The 14,306-nt window shown below is 48.9% G+C and overlaps 3 protein-coding genes and 1 long non-coding RNA gene across 4 annotated transcripts; 2 read left to right on the top strand and 2 right to left on the bottom strand.

Annotated features, from left to right (window-relative positions):
- Positions 1-1,680: 1,680 nt before the first annotated feature.
- Positions 1,681-5,483, top strand: cart4 (cocaine- and amphetamine-regulated transcript 4). The gene is made up of 4 exons (XM_041054130.1): positions 1,681-3,246; positions 3,350-3,513; positions 4,711-4,794; positions 5,352-5,483. The coding sequence occupies exons 2-4, from the start codon at positions 3,373-3,375 to the stop codon at positions 5,457-5,459; spliced, it is 333 nt and encodes a 110-aa protein (XP_040910064.1). The 5' UTR covers positions 1,681-3,246; positions 3,350-3,372; the 3' UTR covers positions 5,460-5,483.
- Positions 5,484-6,122: 639 nt separating this feature from the next.
- On the bottom strand, positions 6,123-7,173 carry LOC121192440. The gene is made up of 3 exons (XR_005895193.1): positions 6,991-7,173; positions 6,737-6,908; positions 6,123-6,524 (listed from the first exon to the last, which is right to left on the bottom strand). It is a non-coding gene; the product is annotated as an uncharacterized LOC121192440 (long non-coding RNA).
- A 155-nt stretch (positions 7,174-7,328) lies between these two features.
- On the top strand, positions 7,329-11,969 carry LOC121192131 (zinc finger and SCAN domain-containing protein 21-like). The gene is given in 6 exon segments (XM_041053698.1): positions 7,329-7,653; positions 8,344-9,315; positions 9,787-9,809; positions 10,294-10,549; positions 10,710-11,151; positions 11,153-11,969. Coding segments are annotated over 6 exon segments (2,004 nt in total). The 5' UTR covers positions 7,329-7,484; the 3' UTR covers positions 11,295-11,969.
- Positions 11,970-12,345: 376 nt separating this feature from the next.
- LOC121191657 (gastrula zinc finger protein XlCGF17.1-like) lies at positions 12,346-14,152 on the bottom strand. The gene is made up of 2 exons (XM_041052928.1): positions 13,818-14,152; positions 12,346-13,468 (listed from the first exon to the last, which is right to left on the bottom strand). Exons 1-2 carry the CDS (start codon positions 13,891-13,893, stop codon positions 12,417-12,419), a joined length of 1,128 nt encoding a protein of 375 aa, XP_040908862.1. The 5' UTR covers positions 13,894-14,152; the 3' UTR covers positions 12,346-12,416.
- Positions 14,153-14,306: the final 154 nt, after the last annotated feature.

Genomic DNA, 14,306 nt, shown 5'->3' with positions numbered 1-14,306 from the left:
GTATAACAGAGTGTATAGATCGGGTGTTGTGTATAACTGTGTGTATAGATCAGGTGTTGTGTATAACAGAGTGTATAGATCGGGTGTTGTGTATAACTGTGTGTATAGATCAGGTGTTGTGTATAACAGAGTGTATAGATCGGGTGTTGTGTATAACAGAGTGTATAGATCGGGTGTTGTGTATAACAGAGTGTATAGATCGGGTGTTGTGTATAACTGTGTGTATAGATCAGGTGTTGTGTATAACAGAGTGTATAGATCGGGTGTTGTGTATAACTGTGTGTATAGATCAGGTGTTGTGTATAACAGAGTGTATAGATCGGGTGTTGTGTATAACTGTGTGTATAGATCAGGTGTTGTGTATAACTGTGTGTATAGATCGGGTGTTGTGTATAACAGAGTGTATAGATCGGGTGTTGTGTATAACTGTGTGTATAGATCAGGTGTTGTGTATAACAGTGTGTATAGATCAGGTGTTGTGTATAGATCGGGTGTTGTGTATAACAGAGTGTATAGATCGGGTGTTGTGTATAACAGAGTGTATAGATCGGGTGTTGTGTATAACAGAGTGTATAGATCGGGTGTTGTGTATAACTGTGTGTATAGATCAGATGTTGGGGTACGTGTGAGCCCTCGGTGTCGGCAGGAAACCCCGAGGGTTCGTGTTCCGGGTTTATTTCTGGACGTCGGCGTGTGACGGCGGTTTGATCGTGATCGGAGGTGTCGGTTAACGAGGGACGAGTCCATCAGTGTCACAGACTCACAGTGAGAGTCCGTGAACACTGAGACGAGGAGATGACGGAGGCCTCGGGCTCCGTGGTTATTTCAGGCCCGGATGAATCTGCACGACACGACGTCCGAAACCCGAACGACAGATTTTTATTCTGCTTTTTATCTCGTGAACAAACGGGAGGACGCGTCGAGTCTCACGAAGCGTGTCGTCTTCTTTCTGTTTTTAACGTTAAACCGCTCTCCTTTCAAAATGGCGCCCACGGATTGGATAAAGATGAGTCAGCAAAAACGTTTGACAGGAAAAGAAAAGAGACTTTCACAGAAAAATAACAAACAACACGTTAAAGACTGAAGCGTTTACAACAAAGCTTCAAAACCAAAATTTAAATCAGCTTCATGCTGTTTCTCTGCCATCACCATCATCATCTTCATCATCGTCAGATTCAGCTGCAGTTCAAACACTGTTAACAGTTTAAACCTGAGCTGGAGCTGCAGCACACACACACACACACACACCTGCGGGATGAAAGGTGTGTGTGTGTGTGTGTGTGTGTTTGGTCTCAGTCTGTGACCTTCAGTGAAACTCTGCTGTCAGCTGATAACAGAGACACATCAACACAACTCTGTCACACACTGTTAATGGAAACACACACACACTGAAACACACACTGAGTTTTCAGCAGTTTCTTCACTGACGAACTCTGATGGAGACGATAAAAACATGATGAACAGCAGGAGGCTACGTTACACACACACTCACACACACACACACACACACACTCACACACACTCACACACACACACTCACACACACTCACACACACACACACACATGGTTGTTGAGACACATCGTACGAACGTGACTCATAGAAACTGATTCACTGAATCAGGTCGAAACTTTAAAACCTGACAAACGTCTCATGAACACGAACAATACACACACACACACACACACACACACAACACACACAGCTGTTTTCAGTCGATCATGTGATCTGTTATTGATTCATTCTTTGAGTAAATCTTAACTGATTTATTAACTGATTGGAAGATCAAACGTCTCAAAGGCGTGGCCACGCCCCCCGTCAGTGGTGTTACAGGTGTTCTCTGTTCATTCACGTTCAGGCTCATTTTTCTTCTGAAGGTTCGGTGAAGGCGGCGGCGGACGATGACCTCGCCCTCCATCTTCTTCGCTGGTGTTTCTGAATAAACGCCGTCAGCGAGGCGTCGGCTTCAGCCTCGACTGTCGACTGCAGATTCATCTTCAGCTGCCGTCGCTCCGGCTCAGATTAAACACTGAATCATTCAGGGTCAAACACTGAATCAGGAACAAACAGCAGGAAAAGTCTCCCTCAGGAAAAGGACAGAGGTCCCAGGTGAAGGTGGCGAGGCGGCTCAGTAGTCAGTGGTCACTCTGGGTCGCCGGTTTGATTCCCGGCTCCTTTGCCTTCCTGCTGCACCTGAAAAGATCGAATGACATTTGAATAATGAAGGTGCTGATGTTGTTGCCGTGGTTTGTGTAACGGTGGGATCAGAGCCGTGTTTGGTGAAGTGGCAGCAGCGGTTTGACATTTAGCCGTTAATGAGAGCAGAGATGAAGCAGCAGAGACGGAGCCGGTCGAGCTGCAGGTCGCCTCACCGAGCAAATCAGACAAGGAAAAGGGCAAAACGGTTTCCTCCTGCGTCATCATTAAACACAGTCCAGTCTGAGGTCAGCTGCTGCCTCCAGGTGAAGAGCATGATGGGAGATTCATCAACAAACAACATTCAAATCAAACAGAAAGAAGGAATCCTCAGAGCTCCTGACCTCTGACCTCTGACCTGGGGCAGGAGGCAGCTGCAGTTTGATCAGCAGGTGGAGACTGAAGCTGATGATGAGGGTGAAAATCAGACACAGGTAACGAACCTCAGGAGGGTTTTCCACGCTGACCTCAGAGTGACGGGCTGACCCTCGCAGAGCGCCGCCGTCAGTCTGAGGCCGCGAGCGTGTGACCCACGACACACTGACTACAAACCTGCTGTACAGAGGATCAGAGCGGCACGAGCACAGAGGGCGCGGCGGCCATCTTTCCTCTGTCTGTTGTCCACCATCACAGTAATGAAAGGATCGTCTCGCTCAGTGTCTCTGCTCCCTCAGCAGTGAGTCACAGTCTGACCTTTGACCTCTGAACAACAACGCTCGGGTCCTCGGGGTGTTTGCGTGTAAACATTTGGTATCGACCTGTTCAATATTAACCACACACACACATCATCAATCACCGCGGCACCATCCACACGTTTTATCTGATGTGCTGCATACATGAATAATGAGAGAGCGGGCGTCTGTCAGCAGAGACATCACGCAGCAGGAGGAGCAGACGCTATAAATACAGGACAGAGAGGAGGAGGACGACGAAAGCCAAGCTGCTGGAACAACACCCACCACTCTGGAGCTGAAATCAGACACCACAGAAGAAGAAAGGAAGAAACTGAATATTTCTGCAGGATCTTAAATTATTTCTGTTGAAGTTAGACGTGAGTTCTCATCCATCCAACAGAACTTCATTCAATTTTTTATGATTTTAACGTTGTTTTAAAATTGTTCAACATTTGCGTTTTTTCTGTGCTTTTTTTTTAGGTTTTTTAAACTTAATTCTGGTGATGGAGAGCGTGCGAGCCGTGGTCTACCTGTCCGTCTGTCTGTCCGTGCTGACATCACTCTGTCAGGGTCAAAGGTCAGCTGACAGCCAGCTGCCCTCCGCGCCGGACGAGCCGGTCCTCGGACTCACAACCAGAGACCTGGTGAGTCTCTCCAGAGACAAGTGTCTCATTCATTCAAGCTCTAAAACTGTGATTCAGTTAAAAACAATGATGGTGATAAAAGGTTTGGGGTAAAAAGGTTCGGGGTAAAATGTAAAGGAAACATCAAAGAGTAAATCAAAACTAATGAAGGTTGAAAATGTGTTAATCATTGAAGCAGTAACTGATGGTAAAGTTAGAGCAAATTCAATCATAATTAACTTATTAAGAAAAATGTTTTCAGACTTTGAACAGATTGAAAAATGTTGTGATGTTTAGTGAAGATGAATTTAACAGAACAGAAATGTTCAAATGAAAAACGAAGACGATCAAACACTGTTCTCTGATCAGATCATGACTCGTTAATTCCGTTCTAATCATTAAGTTGATGGGAAATGATTTAATCTCAGATAAATGATGTTATCAGAAATAATTAAAACTCAAAGATCAAATCCAGATTTTTTTTCTGCATTAATTAAATTTGCTGCAGCAAATGAAAAAAAAGCTAATTAAAGAACATTTAATGAAGAAATTTCATTTTTTTTAAACAATAATTTTAAACATTAAATAACTTTCATGGTGCACGATGGAGAAATCTGAAATAGTGAAGATCATCAGAGATTTTCTAACTGGATGGAATTAAACTGAATCATCACGAAGGATGAGAACGAAGGCGGGACAGGATGATTGACTGCTTTAAGCTTTAAAATCAGCCAATTAATGTTCATGTTTTTCTTCAGACTGAACTGATGAAGAGAAAAATGTTTTCAGATTAAAATTACAAAAGAACTGTTTTTTTAAAAAAGCGCATTGTATGTTTTTATTTTTACTTATAATTAAAGCGGATTAAAGACAGAAAAATAATGTTTAACCCTCCAAAATAAAATATCTGCTTTCAATCAGTCGGAGTTTCTGACACGCGTTCTCTCAGCCCTGAGCACTGTCTGCAGGTATTTCTTTCAGGCTGCATTCAGCTGGAGCCTGAGGGAATAAAACATCTGTGAATCAGGAACGTGTCCAGAGTCACAGCAGCGTTTACCGTCTGAAGCAGCCTGAGAGGAAAGCCTGCAGACGCTGCTCAGGGCTGTTAGAATCAAACAGCAGAGATGAATCTATCAAAGTGTGACTCAGGAAAAGCACACCTGTCCTCTCACCTGTGTGAGTCAGAGTGTGTGTTCCTCACTGTGCTGTGTTCCTCAGGCTGAAGCGCTGCAGGGTTTCCTGGATGAAGCTGACAGCAGGGCCGGTCTGTCTGTGGAGAAGAAAGCCAGCGTCATCCCACGGGTGAGAACATGACTGACAGCTGTCAATCAAAAGCCAACCAGTCCCTGCTGATAATAAGCACGTGTTCACCTGTGATCTCACCTGTCGGTGTCGTCACACCTCACACAGCAGGAAACAGCGTTTGACTTTCACACACGTGATTTTTACAGTGTAAACACATAATGAAACGCTGACTGGAAACGAAGAGCGGTCTCCGGTCCCTGGTCTCCGGTCCCTGGTCTCCGGTCTCTGGACTCCGGACTCCGGACCAGAGACCGGTCCGTCCGTCCAGCCGTCGTTATGTCACCTGATTGCGGCCACTAGAGGGCGCTGTGACCGCTGTGTTCTCACACCGCTGCTGAGTATGGATCGTAATGAGCGTTCACGGTCACACGGAGAACGAACAACACACACAACAACAGTCAGAGGACACACTGATGTCAACACATGATGTTTGTACAGTGTTGAGTTCAGCAGCTCACCCCGAACTTCACCCCCTCCCCCGTCTCTCTCTCCCTCTCTCACCCCCCTCCCCTCTCACCCCCCCCCCTCCTCTCTCACCCCCCCGCCCCTCACAGTGTGATGTTGGTGAACGATGTGCGATGAAACACGGACCTCGAATCGGCCGACTGTGCGACTGTCTGAGAGGAACGGCCTGCAACACCTTCTTCCTGCGCTGCTACTGACACACACACACACACACACACACACACACCTGTCACACCTGTCACACCTGGCTGTCTCTGCATGTTTCTGTCTTGGTTTCACAGTTTCAGTCTGTTCCTCAGATTCATTTATTTTTTTTAAATAAAGATTGTTCATAAAGTTTCCCGCCTCCGCTGACCTGTCATTCCTTCTGCCCCGCGCTCAGTCTGGCAGGCGATTCTCCTCCTCAGGTAAACGTGCGACGGCAGTTTCTTATCTACCAATCCGGTTTCTGATCGCGCTCTTAAAATTCAGCTGTGAACAAAGATTAGTTGAGTTTGACTCTGTAACTCAGACAGTTTGAGGTAAAACAGGATGTGACGTTCATGCTTTTACCAAACCTGACAACACCGACTCTCACGCACCTTTAGTAACAAACGTGTGAGGTGTCGGTGGAAACTGAAAACATCTGATTTTCTGGAAACGTCCTTCGTGGCGTCTCATCAGGAGCAGTTTCCTGTAACAGTGCTGATCTAAGAATAACAATCAATCATCCCCGATCGATCAGTCCTCCCTGATCAGACCCCCAGTCACGCTGATCAGCCCTGAGGCCTCTTTACTTTAAAACGACTCGACAGCAGCAGCTTCTCATCAACCTTTATTAACAATGATGCCGTGGACAGCGCAGAGAGTCCTCTGGCTTTACTGACAGACAGATGAATCATTGGTGTTTGGACTGTGGCTGTAATGACTGGTTTCTTTCTCTGGTGCTGGGCTCCGGCGGCGCCCGGGTCTGGGACCTGCTGATCAGGTGTCAGGCTTTGGGTCTGAGCTCAGAGGAAACCTCAGTGTGACAGACATCACATTCATTTCTGCGTCAGAACCGAACATCTGTGCAGATGTTTCAGCTTTTCATCTTTTATTTTGGTGAAAATAAACTGATTTGATGCGACGGTTCAGACTGAAGCACATCCGGACTGAACAGCTTCACCAAACCAATCACTGACCCAGTCCGCTGCTCTGGTGTGTTCTGTACCTGCCGAACCTCCAGCTGTGCTCAGAGCCGCCGTCCAATCAGAGGAGAGATGCGTCTGAACCTTTAATTCCTGCGTCAGACAGACAGACAGAGATTATCCAGGAGTACGGCAGAGACAGGAGACAGGAGACAGGATGGCATTTAGCTCCGAGCGTCCAGCACACAGAGATAAGACTCGATAATTACAGCATCTAACACACGCACACGCACACACGCACACGCGCGCTCTGACAGAGCGAAGCAGGTGTTTTGATGCTGCATCATTTCTCAGTGTGCACTCACTGGTTTTCAGCTGATGAAATGTTTTTCATGTGATGTAAAAATATCTGCAGCTTCACCGAGAACAGCGGGATCCTGAACACACGTTAGCGCCGGAGCTGCAGGTTTCAGGCAGCAGCCATCACACCGTGGTTTATCTCGTTAATGGAGATTCATCAGCATCAGCATCATTCTCCTGTCAGAACAATGTCCAGAGTTCATGTGTGAAAACAGCTAAAGTCACAGAGACAGTGAGAAAAGAGCGGTTAAGATGTTACATCGTTCACATCCGGTTCCTGCATGATGTTAGTGTTTGATCGGTGTCAGTCATCTGTGCGAAGGCTCCTTTATCAGCTGCAGTGATGAAGATTCAGGTGCTCTCACTGCTGCGGATCGTTCTCTCACACTGAAGATCAAAGTGTTAGAAAAGGTGATTTTCTGTATGGAGTTTGGTGGGAGCTGCAGGCAGCAGCGAGGGGCGGGGCCACCGCGAGGACAACTGTCAGTGACGTGTGCTGATTTTTTTTTAAAATCCTTTCATTGAATAAAAATGAAAACTGTCTTTTCACAGCTTTACTTTTTTATTTATTCAGGTTTAAAAACCCGCTCCAGGCCCGTCAGCAGCAGGGCTTTTCTTTTGAAACGTGACCCGGAAGTCGTGGCTCTCGTCGTGTCGCGTGTCGAGCAGCGAGCAGCGAGCAGCGAGCAGACGACCTGTCGTTCAGTCCACAGCGGAGAGGACAGGTTCGGTTTGTGGACCGGGTCCGTGAACATGTCCAGGCTCCGGAGTCTGAAGCTGTTCGTCAGCCAGCGGCTCAGCGCGGCCGTGGACGAGATACTGGGACAGTTCGAGAAAACAATAACGGAGTACGAGGAGGAGCTGAACCGCCGCCACCGCAGGATGCTGGACGTGGTTTTAACCGCTGAAGTAAAGCAGCGAGGTTTGTTTTCTCTCTCCCGCCGGAAACGCGTTAGCTGCTCCGCTCCGTGCTAAGCTAACGTTAGCCTAACCGCCCACACACAGCTGTTAGCCGCAGCTAGTTCCTGCTAACGAGCCTCAGCTTCACAGGCCGCGGGCACCGCAGCCTCACGGCACCAGCCTCACCTGATCCAGGTGTAACAACGTCTGAGAGGCAGCAGGACCAGGACCAGCAGGTCCACGCGTTCATGATTCATAGTGACGTGATTCTCTGAGTTCCACCTGTCCACCTGTCCACCTGGGGTTAGCGTTGACCCTCCTCTGCACAGCCAGCCTCTCAGGCGTCGCTGACACACGTTGATCCAACACAGTGTTAGATTTAAATCACAGAGCGGAACCTCCTGTGTTCGAACAGCTGTTTCCAGCTGTTTCCAGCTGTGCTGACGTTAGCATGAAGGTGGGGTCTGTGTGACTGAGGTAACGCTCTGTGACAGCAGCGTCACAGGTGAACGAGCTGCTGTCACTTCATGACGTTAACATGTCAGACAGCCTGCTGACACGTACAGATGTGTCGGTGTTTGTTGGTCAGAATATTCGACTCACTGATGTTTGCGTCGACTTTTAAACTCGTCTGAAGTTTAACGATAAAACCTGCACTTGCTCCATTAACTAAGCTCTTACTACACAGTGTGTGTGTCTCTGTGTCCTGCAGACGTCCAGCAGCTGTTGGTGAGGACAGAAGAGTGTCCCCCCGAGCAGAGGAGCCCCAGCCCGGATCAGGAGGACCCAGAGCCCCCCCACATCAAAGAGGAGGAGGAGGAGCTGTGGAGCAGTCAGGAGGGAGAGCAGCTTCAGGGCCTGGAGGAGGCTGAAATCAGCAGGTCCACATTCAGTCCTGTCCCTGTGAAGACTGAGGACGATGAAGAGAAGCCTCAGTCCTCACAGCTCCATCAGAGCCACACTGAGGAGACCTGTGGAGGACCTGGACCAGCCAGGACCTCAGACCCAGACAGACATTTGCAGCCACTTAGTGAAGACAAGGCTTCAGACTCCTCTGAAGCAGAGACTGAGGTCAGTGATGAGGATTGTAAGGAGACGGGGGGACGTCAGCTGGGTTTAATGTCTCTGAATGCTAACGTCCCCGTGAGTGACGTCAAATGTAATCCGGCCAAAAAGTCATTTATCTGCTGTGAATGTGGCAGAAAGTTTGGCCGTAAGGACAGTCTGCGGAGACACACGAGGTTCCACACCGGAGAGAAACCGTACAGCTGCTCCGTCTGTGGGAAGAGATTTTCCCAGAGGCCAAACTTGATCCGTCACATGAGGTGTCACTCGGGAGAGAAGCCGTTCAGCTGCTCGTTTTGTGACACGAGCTTCGCCGTGCGCAGCGCTTTGGTGAACCACATGAGGATCCACACCGGGGAGAAACCGTTTAGCTGCTTATACTGTGAGAAAAGCTTCACACAGAAGGGAGGTCTGAAGAAACACATGACCGTCCACACAGGAGAGAAACCCTACAGTTGCCCTGTGTGTGATAAAAGTTTTTCTCAGAAGGCGAATCTGACTTATCACTTCTCCGTTCACACGGGACAGAAACAGTTCAGCTGCAGCGTCTGTGACAAAAGATTCACGTGGCAGTCGCAGGTCAAAAGCCACAAGTGTGTTGGTGAGAGCAGCTGCAGCAGCTGAAGCTGCAGAGCTGCTGGTTCAGCTGGGAACCAGTGCTGGAGCTGCTGGGAAACTTCCTGCTCAGTCAGCTGACAGACAGGTGCACCTGTGTGCACCTGTGTTTACCAGCCCTGATGTTTCATAGTCAGTAAATAATGAAAGTGGATCTCATGTTGACAGGAAGTGTTTGTACAGGTGGCGTCGGTGTGTCCTGCTGAGACGAATCCACGGAAAATAAACGTTCATCCGGAAACTGCTTTCGACTCCGAGTCCTTCTTTCCTCGGTTTGTTCAGGTCAGATTAAATCAGCGTGACGATCAGTCTGATGCTTCATTTCACACAGTAACTGCTGGAATACTCAGAGTTCGATTACTGTGAGTAGAAGAGGATAAAATACAAAAGGTTTGATGATTTAAAGGATCTTTATGAAGATAATAAAATCAAATCTATGCAAAAACAACGTTCTTAGTTTTGTCATAAAAATCAGCTTCTGTGCAGGTGGAGGTTCCTGTGAGTCGGTGTCAGAGCAAACACTTCAACTTCCTGCGTTTTCACTCTGAAGTCAAGTTCAGTTCACTCCCAGATTAAAATGACAGGAGGAGAAGTGTCAGCCTGAGCTCTGGGCTCTGACCTCTGACCTCTGAGCTGGTTCTGGTCCTCCACAGTCTTCTCCACCAGCTTCAGGCTTCCTGCTCGTACCAACACTCAGCATCTGAACATTTTCAAGTTTTTAATTTAAACTTTAGTCATAATCCTGAAAACCAGTGTCAGAGGAATCATTTGCTTTGTGTGTAACAACAGGAAACACCGACACCTGGAACATCTCTGAAATACGGTTCAATCTGGGACTTTTATTTAGAAAGCCGGAAATGAGCTGGCACCGGAATCGTGTAGCGTCACCGTGGCTAACTTTACAGCGTCGCTCTGTCACGGTGTCTCCGCACGGCAGCATGAACCGGAACCGAATCCTACAGAGCTACGGAAGTTAGCTTAGCTTGTTAGCTGGAGACAGACTGAGGGGACACCGCGGGTTACAGAGACCGTGAGTCTGTGTGCTTGTCGCCGTCATCGTGTGAACATGTCTAAGGTCCAGATGCTGAGAGCGCTGGTGGAGCAGCGGCTTACGGCGGCCGCAGAGGACATATTCGTTCTGTTTGAAAGAACCATCGCGGAGTACGAGCGGGAAAACGAGCGACAGCGGAAACTGCTGGACGCTGTTTTCAGCCCCCAGATCCGGTTACACAGAACAGGTTCGATCCCTTTACATCTTCTTCTCTCACTCAGTTTGTACTGATAATCAGCAGCTACGTACGCACTGACGTAATGACGCAGGCAGTCTGTACTGATGCAGCAGCAGCTGTTTTACCGTGTCACTGTTTTCCACAATGTGTGTGTCTCTGTGTCCTGCAGACGTCCAGCAGTTGTTGGTGAGGACAGAGGAGTGTCCCCCCGAGCAGAGGAGCCCCAGCCCGGACCAGGAGGACCCAGAGCCCCCCCACATCAAAGAGGAGGAGGAGGAGGAGCTGTGGAGCAGTCAGGAGGGAGAGCAGCTTCAGGGCCTGGAGGAGGCTGAAATCAGCAGGTCCACATTCAGTCCTGTCCCTGTGAAGACTGAGGACAATGAAGACAAGCCTCAGTCCTCACAGCTCCATCAGAGCCACGCTGAGGAGACCTGTGGAGGACCTGGACCAGCCAGGACCTCAGACCCAGACACTGATGTAAAGACCTCAGAGCCTCTGACGTCAGCTGACCCGTCTCTGAGTGATGTGGGGTCTGACACTGATGAGAAACCGTTCAGCTGCTCTCAGTGTGGTAGAAGATTTCGCCAGAGGAGACTTTTGCAGATCCACGAGGATTCACACGGGAGAGAAACCGTTCAGCTGCTCGTTCTGTCAGAAACATTTCACTCGCAGTGACCACGTCGTGAGACACATGAGAATCCACACGAGGGAAACCCTGCAGCTGTTCCCTGTGTGGAAAAAGCTTCACTCATAAACCTGAAGCAGGACACGTCTGTCCACACGGAGGAGAAACCGCGCAGCTGCAGCGTCTGTGGCGGAGGATTCAGCCGACAGTCGCAGGTGAAGAGTCGAACCGATGAGACGCTGAGCTGCAAAGCGCTGAAGCATCAGGTGACCGGACGGTAGCACGTGTCTCGTCTCCTATTGGCTGACGTGATGTTAGCGATGCTGCTCGTTGAGCTTCATTAAGGTTCAGTGAATGGACTCAGACTCTGGGTCCACTGCTGTTACATTTAACATGGAGCCAGTTTGACTGGACATGCAAACGTCTGTTTGTTTGTTTGTTTGTTTGTTTGTTTGTTTGTTTGTTTGTTTGTTTGTTTGTTTGTTTGTTTGTTTGTGGTGGTGGGGGGGGGGGCGGGGGTGAGTGACAAAACCAAACGTTGATTAAACTGTGATGAAACTAACACAAGCACGTTCCAACTTTACTCAGATTCACATTCACAGAACTTTTTTTGTCCCCGGGGACGGTTTAACAGAAGAGTTGTTTATTAAACTCAGTGACTGATTATTGCTGAGACCAAAGCTGAGACGCTTCGTCCGTCTCGTGTTGACCTGATGGAATGGACCTACACCCTCGGGACAGCTGCTGTTTCTCCAACTGACATTTCAGAATAAAACAAGCTGTGAAATTATTCAGCAAAATAAAAAACTAAAACAAGAATAAAGCTGAGTGTGTCTGTTTAACCAGAGAAGCAACATGTCCAATGCTGACTCTGTGGACACGTGTGGACAGGTTCAGGTCTGTCCTCAGGTGTTGCTGTGAGACAGTGAACGAAGCTTCAAATCAAAAGTCACTTTTTTCACTTGTCATCGACGTTTAGAAAAAATCTGAGTGAATCAGACTCTGTGGACCTGATCTGGTCTCACAGTCCTCTGCTCTGTGCAGACTGTCAGTGCTCACACCTGCTGTCACAGCACCGTCAGAGTATTCTATGCTTATTGTGTGAACTGCTCACGTGCCTTGAATTGTCCCCCAGGGGACAAATAAAGTTCTTTGATTTGATTTGATCAAAAGAAGACAGGACATCAGAACTAGTTTCTCAGGGACCGTTTATTGTGCGACACACGTACACAGGAGCAGTTTCCTGTTGCTTTAATGCTGACTCGTCGTCTTCCTGCCGCTGCTCTCAGCAGGACACTCGTGTCGTTTAAACTGCGACTGCCAGGTGAATCTTCTGCCACAGACGCCGCAGCTGAACGGTTTCTCCCCGGTGTGTGCCGTCATGTGTCTCGTCATATGTCCCTTCCGTGAGAACGTCTTACCACAGACGGAGCAGCTGAACGGTTTGGCCCCGGTGTGTGTTCTCATGTGCTGAACCAAAGTGTGACGCTGAGTGAAGCTGCTCTGACACACTGAGCAGGAAAACGGTTTCTCTCCTGTGTGAATTCGAACGTGTGCGACCAAGTCCGAGCGCTGCCTGAACCGTCTGCTGCACACGGAGCAGCCAAACGGTTTCTCCCCGCTGTGGACTCTCATGTGTTTGTCCAACGACCAGCCGTGACGGAAGCGCGTGTCGCAGAGCGAACAGCTGAACGGTTTCTCTCCTGAGTGACAGCGGATGTGAGCGATCAGGTGTTCTCTCCGGCTGAAATCTTTCTGACAGAAGGAGCAGCTGAACGGTTTCTCTCCTGTGTGACACTTCACGTGTCTCTTCAGATTTGTCTTGTGGACAAATGTTTTCCCGCACTCAGAGCAGGTCAGCGAGTCCTTGTCTGTTTGACGCACGTTGTTCTTCACAGGGTTTAGACCGGACTGAGGTTCCCTGGTCTTTGTCCAGTCATCGTCGCTGATGTCTGTCTCAGAAGACTCTGAGGTCTTTACATCAGTGTCTGGGTGTAAATGTCTGTCTGGGTCTGAGGTCCTGGCTGGTCCTGGTCCTCCACAGGTCTCCTCAGTGTGGCTCTGATGGAGCTGTGAGGACTGAGGCTTCTCTTCATCGTCCTCAGTCTTCACAGGGACAGGACTGAATGTGGACCTGCTGATTTCAGCCTCCTCCAGGTCCTGAAGCTGCTCTCCCTCCTGACTGCTCCACAGCTCCTCCTCTTCCTCTTTGATGTGGGGGGGCTCTGGGTCCTCCTGGTCCGGGCTGGGGCTCCTCTGCTCGGGGGGACACTCCTCTGTCCTCACCAACAGCTGCTGGACGTCTGCAGGACACAGAGACACATAGAGACAGACACTGTGAAAAACGGTTTTCAGATCAACAGTGAATTACTAAATGTATCCTGGAAAGATCAGACGGATATTTGACTGATATTGATCATTGATCAGTGATGATTAATCATTGATCAGTGATGATTAATCAGTGATCAGTGATGATTAATCGTGTATGTGAGGATCGTTCGTCGCTGTGACTCTGAAACGGTTCAGACTTTTATTTTGCTTCAGCAGGTGTCAGGTTACACACACGCTGGCTTCTTCACAATAAAAGCTCAAATGTCACTAAGCAAAGCAAAGGTGAGAAACAGTTTCATCGGTGAAACTCCGCGCGGTTACCGGAAAGGTCAGAGGTCAGCCGCGCTGCTGCCGCTGCACCGGCTGCGGTTAGCCGCTGCTTCTCCAGCGCTCTCATCCTGTGGACCGCAGACACGGAGACTCACGGTGTCTCCGTCTCACGGTCTCTCTGACCCGCGGTGTCCCCTCAGTCCGTCTCCAGCTAACATGCTAAGCTAACTTCCGTAGCTCTGTGGGAGCAGAGGGCGCGGAGCTCAGAGTCCTTTCGTCCGGTTCGTGCAGACACTCAGAGGCTCTGGCGGCTCTCTGTGCGGAGACAACCTGTCCACAGAGAAGAAGCCGAGACACCGTGACAGAGCGACGCTGTAAAGTTAGCCACGGTGACGCTACACGATTCCGGTGCCAGCTCATTTCCGGCTTTCTAAATAAAAGTCCCAGATTGAACCGTATTTCAGAGATGTTGCAGGTGTCGGTGTTTCCTGTTGTTAGATGATCAGATTATTATTTCTCTGACTCTGATTTTCAGGATTA

Source organism: Toxotes jaculatrix, chromosome 13 (assembly GCF_017976425.1).
Source record: "Toxotes jaculatrix isolate fToxJac2 chromosome 13, fToxJac2.pri, whole genome shotgun sequence".
Classification (NCBI taxonomy): domain Eukaryota; kingdom Metazoa; phylum Chordata; class Actinopteri; family Toxotidae; genus Toxotes; species Toxotes jaculatrix.
This window is presented reverse-complemented; position numbering and strand designations above follow the sequence as displayed.